The sequence below is a fragment of the Vanessa cardui genome, chromosome 28 (genome assembly GCF_905220365.1).
Source record: "Vanessa cardui chromosome 28, ilVanCard2.1, whole genome shotgun sequence".
NCBI lineage: Eukaryota > Metazoa > Arthropoda > Insecta > Lepidoptera > Nymphalidae > Vanessa > Vanessa cardui.
Window position 1 is genome coordinate 4240406 of NC_061150.1, and position 13158 is coordinate 4253563.

General features: G+C 37.3%; 1 protein-coding gene across 1 annotated transcript; it reads left to right on the forward strand.

Annotated features, from left to right (window-relative positions):
• The first annotated feature begins 5277 nt into the window (after positions 1-5277).
• On the forward strand, positions 5278-8032 carry LOC124541567. Its single transcript, XM_047119484.1, has 2 exons — positions 5278-7033; positions 7113-8032. Exon 1 carries the CDS (start codon positions 5811-5813, stop codon positions 6855-6857), a length of 1047 nt encoding a protein of 348 aa, XP_046975440.1. The 5' UTR covers positions 5278-5810; the 3' UTR covers positions 6858-7033; positions 7113-8032.
• The last annotated feature ends 5126 nt before the right edge of the window (positions 8033-13158 follow it).

A 13158-nucleotide genomic window follows, 5' to 3' on the forward strand; every position in this document is an offset into this window, starting at 1 on the left:
GAATCATTAGATGACATATGCGGTGTGAGTTTTTCTGACTTTGTTCAAGTGGATGAAGGTGTTGCTGTCTCAGGTTCACTAACCGATGGTGAAATTTTATCTGCGATAGATACGATTGAAAAAAGTGACGATGAAGATGAGGACGATACATCAGAACCTTTGGAAGAGGTGTCAGTTAGGGAAGCAAGATCCTCATTTAATACCTTACAAAGCTTCTGTCTACAAAACAAAAGTGATGGAAAAGCATTTCAGGCACTTTTTCTCTTAAAAAAAGTTATAAGCTTCAAAGCAGATTGTTGCTCAGACTCAGCAACCATCTGCTTTGAAGCAAATTAGTATAAAAGAGTTCTTTCGACAAATTCATTAATTCACATTATGAATAACATATGTACATACACGAATGTACCTCTAAACTTTTGGCATTGTTAAAGAATAGCCGTTAAAAAATAATAATTGATCAACACTTAATAATTCGAAGTTTTATTTATTTTCTGTCACAAATTTCGAACCATTTGTTATTCCAAACACTCGATAATTTGTAATTTTTAAGAGTCCCTCGAGTTTCGAATTAACGAGAGTCGACTGTAACAAAAAATTTGTCTTGACTGCATGCTTCCGGAAATAATATTTTCTAGATTAGATAGGAAAATTGAAATAAAATCGCCCAATTATTTTGTTAAAAAAAGGGAAGCTGTAAGAGACAAACATTTTGCTGAGTTGAAGCTGCTGTTTTGTGGAGGAATTACTTTACTTAGGAAGCTTCTTGCTCAGTGTTGCTGCCTGCTGAAACTATTGCTTCTGCTGCTACTGCTGTCGTTGATGGCCGCTTTACACTGCTTCAGTTTTTGCATTGAAACATCAGTTTCATATCATTTCTGGACTCTGCGTTCACGGTTTGCACCATACTGCTATTTTTTTTCTAAATTCGTAATTTAAAACGAACGCCAACTCATACCATTACTCATGTCATTCAGTTAGTCTGCTTAATTCCTAATTATTTAAATTCTTAATGAAAACAGTACATAGTGCTAAGCAAAAACGGTATGAATTCCATTGTGAATTGATGCTATACTTAGTTAGTAACCATTCATGACCAGATACCATCAACGGCTCATCGCGCAAAATGGCGGTGAAATATATATGTCAAGCCATGGTCCTGTCAAGAAAAAAGTGTTGCAATGATAACTGTAAATGTCAACGAGCTTATTATAAAAAATTGTTAAAGGTACACGACAAGATAGTCATTTATTGTCTACCTTTTTTTCTTTGTACACTGGATATCAGTGACAAAATGCTCCGTACTTCTTTGAACGAAGTGCGTCGAAGAGCGTGTAATATTACTTCCCCTGACATGACAAAAGAGGTCCTCATACACGCACACACATCCCGCAACAAAATTGACAAAGACAACATAAAGTTCGTTAGTGATCACATAGATTCATTTCCAAAAGTGCCATCTCATTGATACCGTAAAGATACCAAAAAGATTTAATAAGAGACAAATTTGTATATGAAACGAATTCAACTGAAAACACCCGTTAAAATATATAAAGGTGATAAATCGATGCAACATAATATGTAGACAATCAACGATGCCACATTCATAAATCTGTTTCCAAAGAGGAAGAACCATTAATTGTAGCACTAAAGAACTTTCAGCTAAATCTATTCCTGACTTTTCAAGGGATGTAAGGGGGCACAAACTTCATCTCAGCGCCCAAGCCAACCTCACCTGCCCGTGGTGCATCCTGCCGACCAGCAAAAGGGGCTCTGGTGACCGACTGATGGCGGTATAACCATCAAATAGGCGAGACTAAATACCACAGGCCGATGACGGGCAGCAGCGTCACCGGTGAGAGAAGCTACGTTCTGCGATCGCCAACCCGCCTGCCCAGCGTGGCGTGGCTGCCCTCCGTCGAATCTAATCCCACGTATAATAATGACTGGACATCAAAACTAACCGTTGTCTCGTTGTTGGTTAATTTAAGGTATTTGATTTCACCAACAAACTGGTAAGAATCCTTGACATACGCCGCAGTGTATCCTCGCAGGGGTGATAATATCCTTGCTATGTGTTGAGCCAGTCTATATGTTGGTGTATCGATTTGGCTTACAATAGGACGCAGCGGAGCACCAGTTTTATGGATCTTAGGTAACCCATAATGTTTTGGCGGCTTAGCACATGTAGGCACGAGTGATTTTTTTTCAACAAAAAAATCACAAAATCAAAGACCTTAAATTAACCAACAACGAGACAATGGTTAGTTTTGATGTCCAGTCATTGTTTACATGCTTACCCATACAAGACTGCATCGAAATTGTCAAGAGGAACCTACAGACACACAACATGCCTATTGAATATGCAGAGCCGTTACATCACTGCCTCACATCAGGTTATTTATTGTGGAATGATGAATTCTATGTACAAGTTGACGGGGTAGCCATGGGTTCTCCAGTATCCCCCGTGGTCGCCGATTTATTCATGGAAGACCTGGAGGAGAGGGCTCTTCGCTCCGGACCAATAACACCTAGGTTTTATAAACGGTACGTAGATGACACTTTCACAATATTACCTAGTGATCTGACATCTGCATTTTTAGTACATCTTAATTCTATAAATAAAAACATTCAATTTACTATGGAATTAGAGGCAAATAATTCTTTAGCTTTCCTTGACATCCTTATTATCAAGAATCCTGATAATACATTAAGTCACACAGTTTATAGGAAACCCACACAACAAATACCTCAATGGTGACTCGCACCACCACCCTAGTCAGTTAGCTACCGTTGGCAAATCTTTGTTTCAGAGAGCCCACCATCTCTGCGATGCTGAACACCTAGAGGACGAGCTACGTCAGGTCAAGCTTGCGCTCTACCAGAACAAGCTGCCCGTGCCTCGCCAGCATCGCAGAAGCCGTATGAAGCCACCCACAGTTGAGCGACAACCTGCATTTCTACCATATGTGAAAGGAGTTACAGACAGGATTGGCAACATCTTGAAGTGAGCTTCGATTAAAACCTTTTACAAGCCTCATAAGAAAGTGAGCCAGTTCTTGAGACCTATCAAGAGTAATATTCCTTTACAAACTGCAGGAGTATATAAACTCGAATGTGAGTGTGGTTTATCTTACATAGGCCAAACAAAGAGAAGTATCGGTACCAGGGTCAAGGAACATATAGGAGATGTCAAAAATAGGTGTTCTTCTAAGTCTGCAGTCTGTGAACATGCTCTGGATAAACCTAACCATTTTATCCAATTTGATAAATCACAGATCCTCGCTAGAGAACACAGATTCATTCCTAGAATGATACGCGAGGCTATTGAAATTCAAAAACATCCGAATTTCAATAGAGAAGATGGTTGGAGACTTTCTAACACCTGGGATCCACTTATTAAAAATTTAAAATCCCAAATCCAACAGACTGCAAGACCTAAAGATACAGTTAGTGCCTTCTGCGTGCAACCGGAACGTTACTCAAGATATCAATTGAGAAACCGTTGGCGGTAGTTGTTAATAATATATCCTTTGTTCTTCAAATAGACAAATGTCATCTTAGTCTACCCGTGACCACGAACACTGCAAAGTGCTCGAAACGTCGGGATGTTTAAAAATAATTAATATACGCGATTCATCCGTTATAATTAGTTTTATTTAAATGTGTAATAATCGCGAAAATTTGAGACAACATTAACTAACGTTTTTTATGACTTTGTAAGTGTCGTGTTATTATTAAATGGTTTCAAATTACTAAAGTTTTCTTTTTTACTATGTTGTTTGGTGAGAAACCTACAACAAAGTAATAAAACTAAACTCAGAAATGTGACATCCTATGTCTCCCAGTACTGTCCCCTTTTAGAAAGACGGCCTAGTATACACTTTTTCTTTGGGATTTTGCTACTTATAACATATTTCAAACATTTTAGATAATGTAAGATCAGATTTAGTTTTAACGTAATGCTAACTCTTTATACACTTAAATACAATATTTTAATATTTTAATGTTTATATCATGTCCCCTCGTTTTTGTCAACTGGACATGTCCATGCACCGTGACTGTAAATGATATTTAATTTTGTACTGACTTTTTTCTACCACTCTCCGACTTTTTATCTAAATAGCAACCCCAAATCAAACTGGTAACATTAGCAGCCATTTTAAATGTCAGTATTTGTTGTGTCAGTCTTGAGAGTGCACGTTTGGACCGGTAACGGACTTTTTTGCAGAGCTTTTTCCATCATTGTCCGGTAAGTGTTTGACGTTTCTAAAATGATTTTTTGTAATGTTATGTTAAGGCAATGATAGTTTCACGTGACAAAATTATTTGTAGATTTTGGTAAATTACTATAGCCAGACCAAAATAGTAACGGGCAGGACAGTATTAGTATGTGGGCACACTGAGATACTTACTGAAATTACTAATAAAATTTGACTATTCCTAAATGTTATTTAGAGAATGGATTTTATGTTTAGGTATCAGAATGGCACGTTACCGCCGTAAAAAATGCAGCGGTACAGAGCACGCATAAAAAGTGATCCTCAAAAATATGAAGAGTATCGTAAGAAGGATATAGAAAGACTTAAACGTAAGCCAAAAGAGATTTCGGAATTAAATGCTACGGAAAAAAAAGTCAGAGAGATCAGTAGGCAGAACAGAAACGTAAGCAACGTGCTAAAAAACAAAAACCGACTGCAACGGAAATCAAATTAAAAGAAGACGAGACTAAAGAATTAAATAAAAATGATAACAAGGCCGTAATTTCCAAAGTGAAATATTTAAGATCCAAGTGCTTTAAATTAAGCAGTGAGTCTAAGAAAAAAGAAGAACGGATAAAAAAAACTTCAAACTTTATGCGATAAACTGAAAAAAAGAAACTATAGATTAAAATTAGATGCAGAAAAACAGATCAAAAAGCGAGAGAGTATAATCCAAAAAATGATGGCACGAGAAGAAGTTCTAGAAGATACAATGAAAAAAACTTACAACCTATGTGAACAACGCTCCCAAAAAGCAGTTCTAAAAAGATTAATTACAAATGCCAAAGTACAATCTTACGTAGCCAAATTAATCGGCTTAAAAGGAAAAATCAAGAAACCGAAGCCGAAGAATGCTAGTCTTGTACCTGAAGAAATAGTAAAATTTTACGTCAGGGACGATGTTAGCCGCTGTACGGCTGGGAAAAATGAATGTCGTACATATAACAAAGACAAGCAGCAGGTATTTACTGAACACCATACCGTACCTCTATGAGAAGTATAAAAACGAAGGTGGAAAATATAAATTTACCACTTTCTATAAGTACAAACCATTTTATGTTTTGATACCACACTTAGGATCCAGAAATACATGCGTATGTGTTAAGCATAATAATATAGAACTGAAGTTAGCATGTTTAAAAAAAATTGTGTACTTGAAAACACCAATTTAAAAGAAATACTTGCAACACAAACATGTGACTTGAAATCTTTTGAATGCATGCATGGTAAATGCACGAAATGCAAAAATATTCCTGTTATATATGATGTGAATGTGCAATTAAATCAAAATGCTACCTGGTATCAATGGGAGACAATTAATCATAAGTACTCCAAAACAGAAGGATCAGTAACTACAGAAAAGATAACAAAGAAAACAGTGAAAGCAGAGAAAAACGGAACCATTAATAAGTTATTACAAGACTTTGAAAACGACCTCAAACCTTTCAAGAAACATTATTTCAATTAAATAATCTGAAAAAGAACGAAGTGGTGGTAATATGTGATTTCTCAGAGAATTATGAGACCAAATTAAGCGAAGAAATACAAAGTATGCATTTTGGTGCCTCTAAAGGCCAGGTAACGCTACACACCGGAATGGTATACCTTCACGAGATGTCACAATCATTTTGTACTATATCCCATAACAACATGCACCAACCACCAGCTATTTGGGCACATTTACTGCCTGTACTAAAGATGATAAGGGATAAGTTTCAAGTAACAATTATACATTTCTTTACTGATGGCCCCACGTCACAGTACAGGCAAAAAAATAACTTCTATTTGATTGACCTGTTCACTCAAACGCTGGAACTCGAGTATGTGACATGGTCATTCTTCGAAAGTGGCCATGATAAAGGAGTTGCCGATGGGATAGGTGGATCGGTAAAAAGAGCTTTAGATCGACAAGTTTGCTTTGGAAAAGATATTAGAGACGCTTCCGATGCTTACCATATTTTAAAGGCCTGTATGAAAACTGTGAAAGTCTGGTTAATCGAGGACAAGGTAATAAATAACATTGTTTCGATGATACCAAATAATATCACGACATTGGTGGGAACCATGCAAATTTATCAAGTAATTACAAAAGGAGACGGTATCTTGTACTACAGGGATATTAGTTGTTTCTGCTCAGAACTTAATGGCGTATGCAGCTGCTTTGGCTTGAAAACTCCCTGCGTCAGATCGATTACCGAAATTAAAGACATTTTACAACCAGTAACCTCCAACTTTCCTGATAACGAAGTATCCTCACCGAAAATTACAGCAAGAACCTTGGATTTGCCTATAGAAGACGTCTCCTCGGATATTACACCAGCCACCCGGTTATTAAATGAAGTTGATACAATGGGTATTGCGTCAGAAAACCTGAATTTGCCTTTTGATGCAGATTTAGATTTGATAGACGTTAATTTAATGCCTATACATATTTTACCTGACCCAAAGTCAAATTCTCCAGAAATAATCAAGACTGTGGATGTTTTGCCAGATAATACCTATAAACCATATTATCCAGTACCAAATTCTACGAAGCACGATATATTAAGTAGCAAAAAGGAGGACAAACGTGTACCAAAAAAAAATTACAAAGAGTAATGCAACTGTACCAAAAAAGAATATCAAATTCCTAACTTGTAGTGGCTGCGATTGTTCAATACTGAGCAAAAAGGCAAAATGTATGGCCTGCAATCATTTTTTCTTTGACGAGTGCGTTGGTGGGGTTTTAACTATTGATTACTTGTGTGATAAGTGCTTGGGAGACAGCGATTAAGGTAGTTAGGCTTACTTTCATACTGTTTTGTTATGGGTAAAATGTTTTCATTAACTCTATATATGTTTTTACCTTTGCAGGTTGAACGAGCTATTCTTGTCAGGAATCAGGGTTCTGTTGAGAGTTGATTGCTGTTAGTAGTAAACTCCCAAAAATGGTTATTTTAGTGGATATCGACAAAATATTAACGAAGGAGGATCTACTGCAATATTATCGCTATGGATTGAGGTGGCCATGGGACGAAACACATTTTATTATTAACAATAAGTGTCGCAACTGTGATGAATATGTTATACAAGGGTACAGACCATACCATTTTTGCCTACCAATGACCAAGAAAGATATTAAGGTACTGCTACAAGAAGTAAATCTTTGGTGTTATAATTGTGATTCTTCTATATATGATCATTATGTCACAGATGAATGTGAATATTGTATGAGTGATAGGTAAAGCTAAACATTGCCTAGCCTACCTATAAAAAATGGATATACCTATATATAATTCTCAACCAGTGAAATTTAAGGTATAGCATTCAAACTTGGATATTTTTTATTAAAGCTACTTACTTGTTGATGTTGTTGTTGTAAGACTAGTTAATATATTTATTGAATAAGATTATCTGATTTAATAATGAAAACAGGTATTAAAAGACTGTTGTTTTATAGATAATAAGTACAAACAATTATTGTGCCATTTCAAAGTACCTTATTAGAATTATGTGCTACTTTCTATAATAACAAAGGTATACGTAAACAATATTTTTAGTAGCAATTTGTTCGCTTGAAGAAATCGAAAAGAAAGTTCCTTTGTGTAAATAATTATTTTTGTAGAAGATTTGCTACAGTAGATTTATTTTTGTTCTTCTGTTTATGTTGAAAAACTGTGTTATATTGTTTTTTTGTTCTAATTAGGCCAATTTTATAAGATATTGTTCACTGAAATGTCAAGTTGTTGATTAGGTATATGATCTGTGGTAAACTTATGTGCCTTAGAAAACTTAAGTACTTTTAATTAATAATTAAAATTTGATATTGAAAAAATGTCTTTTTCTAAACCGGAGTGCCCTCAACTTTACTATGTCAGGACCGTTAGGTACTGGTTAGTCTGGTATACGTGACTGTCCCTCGAAAAGTAAAATAGTTTCTTACGATTTTTCTATACTTTCTTAAAATAATTTGAATATATTTTTAAACACTTTTAAAAAAGATACGTCCGCATTTTAGTAAAAGGTAACGGTTATGACAGTTTTTTTTCCAATAACTGATGCAAATCTTTCATACATTTAACTGAAAATTTGGGTTTTATTGATAGGCATCATATTAACAACAAATACACATCATTTGAAGCCCGATCATAAATTCAATTTTATTTCTGGAGCAGTTTATTCTTCGGTAACGGTCATGACCAAAAATCGTACCTAAGTTACTATTTCTTTTTATATTATTTAAAATATGCGTTATAATGTAAAAGAAATACATTTCTAGAAAAGTATATTAAATTTATCTCACAAATAAACCTACAATTAGCAAAAATATTAAAGTAAGCATTTTAATGGAATTTTCAAATAGATCTAGCAGTTAAAAAAAAAACGCCCATAATGGTATGGTTGAGGATGTACATTTATATTTAAAAAAATTGAGAGGTTCCGCTTCTTACTGGCGAGCAGCTCTAAATGATCTCGTAGCACAAATCAGGTGTCTCGGACCACCGACGTATTTTCTAACTTTCAGCTGCAACGATTTAAATTGAATTGACATGAGAAAGGCACTTTTGGTTGCTGACGGGAGACCAGATGAAGATCCTACCAGCCTTAACATATTGGATTTAGACGATGACGACGGGAGTTAAACGATCTGTTACTCCTTGTGGATGTACTCTTATATGCTGAGGTGCACTTCAGCATGCTGCATGAGCAATAATGGCTTAGTAGTCAAAGGTGAGGGACCATAATCAGTCTCTCCAAATCCATCATACCATTCAGACACCTTTCCCATATATTGAAAATATACTGCTTCTTTTTGTTAAATTATGTGTTTAAATCTCAATAGATCTCTGTTCTCCTAAAAATAGTTTTTTTTTTTTAAAAAGACTAACGGAAACCCGCGTTACAGATCACCTCCTATCTCTTTGTTTTATTGTATTTAAATGTGACAATCAACAGGCACATTTCCGCTGAATTAAAATGTTTTTGCTGACTATGAATTCATAGAACCTCATGATGGGACAAATGAGAATGTCCCCGCTCAAAACGAAATTGATCCCCTATCTACGGTGTCTACGGAAATTCTGGAGACGGAGCCTACCTCTACTTTACCCGAAATGTTATATCGAGGGCGAAGCGATTGACCAGAAGTAGCATCAAGAAATAAAGGTGTAGGAGCAGAGGAAATTGATGCTACACTACTAATTGACGAAGAAGAAGCTACAAAGGTAGTTGAATCAGATAAAAGGATAAATGAAGATCTAGGTTTCAAGGAAAAATCCCCCGCACGCATTAGAGTGCATCCTGGCCTATCTCAGGGAATACCACCCTGAAATCCTGGCAGGATATGCCCAATTGAATGCCCCTGTGGTCCACCTGGATCAAACAGCCTCCTCTTCTCTAGGCCGGAGTCACCTACCTCATACCTCTCCTCACAAGAGATGGAGTTAGAGTCAACCGAGTCCGACGCTGAAGGTTTTGAGATCGTCAAGAATAGAAAAAAGAGAGCCAAGCGAAGGCAAGAGAGCCAAGAAAGGAGCAAGTCACGCTACCCCCTGCGTCCTAACACCCCCACCCCGTCAAAGCCGACACCCGCAACGGGCGCGACCAGTAGCGAGCCAGCTAGGCAGCCAGCTCAACAGCCGGCTAGTCAGACAGCTGACGCCCCCTCCCGCGCGCCGCCTTAAAGCCCCGCCCTCCGTATTCATCCAGGACAAGGCAGCCTGGGAGAATATCTCTTTAGAAAGCTCTGCAAAGAGAATACATTGCACAAAAGCTAAAAATACCTCCCAAGGTATTAAAGTGCAAGTGCCCTCATCCGACGACCTATTATATTATTATTATATTATGTTATATTATATTATATTATATTATATTATATTATATTATATTATATTATATTATATTATATTATATTATATTATATTATATTATATTATATTATATTATATTATATTATATTATATTATATTATATTATTCTAGATGAAAGAAATATCGATAAGATATTTCGATAAAGCATCGAGTCATCCCAACCCACTCATACTCAATACGAGTAAGTATAGCCCTCAGTGGCACTCCGATGCGATGCATAGACGTCCTAAGGACGTACTAAGCGCCCCCGTCGATGCTATTTCAAACTCTAACTGTCCCAACTACACTGTTAACACACACCGACCCCGCCGGCGGGGTCGAGGTCCCTCTTGCGTTATTTACCGTCCGCGCTTAGGTGCGTGACGGGTTCTTGAGCACACACACACACTGTCCTCCCTCACAGGAGGCACCCTCAGGACGCGCGTTCTCTGAGCCCTTCAGTGGGCTCTCATACGGCAGAGTCTTCTGTGACTCGCCCCCCCGCCCGGTGATGCTGTAGAGGCCACGCTGGCCAACAGTAAACTGTCCATTCGAAAAAAAAAAAAAAATCCGACGACCACAGGTGCCTGACGGCACACCTGAGGGCCAAGAACATTGGCTTCCATTCATACGCCCTCGAAGAGGAACGACAGTTGCGCGTAGTAATACGCGGACTGCCGAGGGAACTGAGCACAGAGTTCATCCTCGAGGAGCTCAAGGCCCAAGACCTTCCGGTCCGCGAGGTACATAGAATGTACAACGCTACGTCGTCTTCAATAGATTGTAGCGAGATACTTACGCACAATACTCAAACTGATCAAAAGATGGATTATGATAGGTCTTTGAAATGCCAGAGATCAATTGAAAGTAGTTTTGGCGAAATACATGCGTATACCTCTACCGAGGAGAAAAGTAAAGGAATTAACAATGCAATAATGTTGGAAACTCTTTTTTTCTGGTGACAGTTTGCAAGACATTGTAATACATACAAATAGTCAAATAAATCCCAGCCGAGCAGCTTGCGAATATAGTCACGTAAAGAAATACACCATGGCAAACTTATCTATGTCTGAATTGAAGGCTTACAGCTAAATTTGATGGATCTGTGGAGAAGTGACGGGTCAGGGGTTGAGATTTTTAGAACAACCATGTCTTTGCAGTGATTTCAATTTATTAAAAACTGCTTACGATTCGATGACAAGAATACTCGCGGAGAGAGAAAAGACTGATAACTTGGCTGCCATTCGTTCGTTTTTCGAGAAGTTCGTAGCAAATTGCCACTGTTTATTCGCCATCTGAATATACAACGGTCGATGAACAACTTCCATCGTTTCGGGGCCGTTGCAGTTTCCGCCAATATATGCCAAATAAGCCTAACAAATACGGTTTGAAAATATATGCCTTGGTTGACGCAAAGTCGTTTTACGTCATCAATTTTATTTATTTTATTTATTTGAATACTTTATTGTACACCACAAATTAAACAGATTAAGCCTTATAGTAAAAACATATAAAAAAAGATGGTACAACCGGCGGTCTTATCGCTTTAAAGCGATTTCTTCCAGACAACCGAGGTGATATGGAGTAGTAGCCAACAGAGAAATGGTAGGTGGTGTAAAATAGACTACATGCATAGATACAAATAATATAATACATAAATAAACTACTACATACATATAGCTAGGTACATAAACACATTTATACATACATATATACATAAAGTCATACATAAATACATACAGATATATACAAATAACAAATGGTATCTAGTCGCCATTCAGTGTGAGAGTGTGAGGTAATATTTAATAACTTTAGTTTTAAATAATGTTAAAGAGGTTGCAGATTTGATATTAAGCGGGAGGGCATTCCACAATCGAGTAGCCTCAGCCGTAAAAGTTTTTTTGGAAAAAATTGTTTTCTGCACAGGTGGATTTAAAAGTAAATTTTCAGATGAACGTAAGTTCATGTTGTGTCCGTCAATAACATTGCGAGAATTTAAAAATTTAAATTTTTCTTTCAAATAAATAGGTGAGTGAGGATTGAATAACACACAGTACAGAAGACAAACAATATGTAGATTTCGGCGAAAACGAATAGGTAACCACTTGAGCTGAGTACGAAATTCAGAGACATGGTCATATTTGCGTAAGCCAAATATGAACCGTATAGCTAGATTTTGAAGACGCTCAAGTTTATTTAATTGGTCCTCATTTAAATCTAGATAGCTTGTGTCTGCATAATCGAGAATAGATAGAAGTAGAGAGTGTGCTAACATAGTCTTGGTGGAAATAGGAAGAAAAGAACGGAGACGTCGTAGAGAGCCCATCGCCGAAAACATTTTCCTGCTGACTACATTTAACTGATGTGACCATGAAAGTGTAGAATCTAGATGTATACCGAGATTTTTTACCGTAGAACTATATGGTATAGTACAATTATCTAATATAATCGCAGGAATGTTTCTCCAGTCAACTCTTGAAATCATAGCGGTACTGCCAATAATAATGGCCTGTGATTTTGATGGATTGATCTTTAAACCATAACACTTGCTCCAATCACTGATTGTAACCAGGTCATCATTAATGGCAGTGATAGCGCTGGGCAAGTTATCCAAGGTTGACTGGGTATAAAGCTGGAGATCATCTGCATACATGTGGTAGAGAGAAGAAATGAAAATTGTAAAGAGAATAGGAGACAACACGCCACCCTGAGGCACTCCAGCACGTACTTCACACCAAGACGAAAATGTCTCGTCTACCTGAACACGTTGCCTTCTGCCTCTAAGATAACTCTGAAACCAGCCAATCACCGATGGAGTTACCGGCACTAGAAATCAACGCCGAGCTTACGATTTTCAACAGAGTAAAGTTGTAAACTGGGCAGATGCAAGGGAGTTTGAAGAACGACCCCCTAAACCAAGAGGCCCTACGTCCAGAAGCACTTCCTGGCGTACGAAAATGCAGGAAAAGAAGAAAGAGAAGAAAGATGATGCATCCTCTTCCTACGACTTCAAGGCGGTACAAGAAACTGCACCAGTGGATGAACCACTCTATGACCTTGGACCACATACC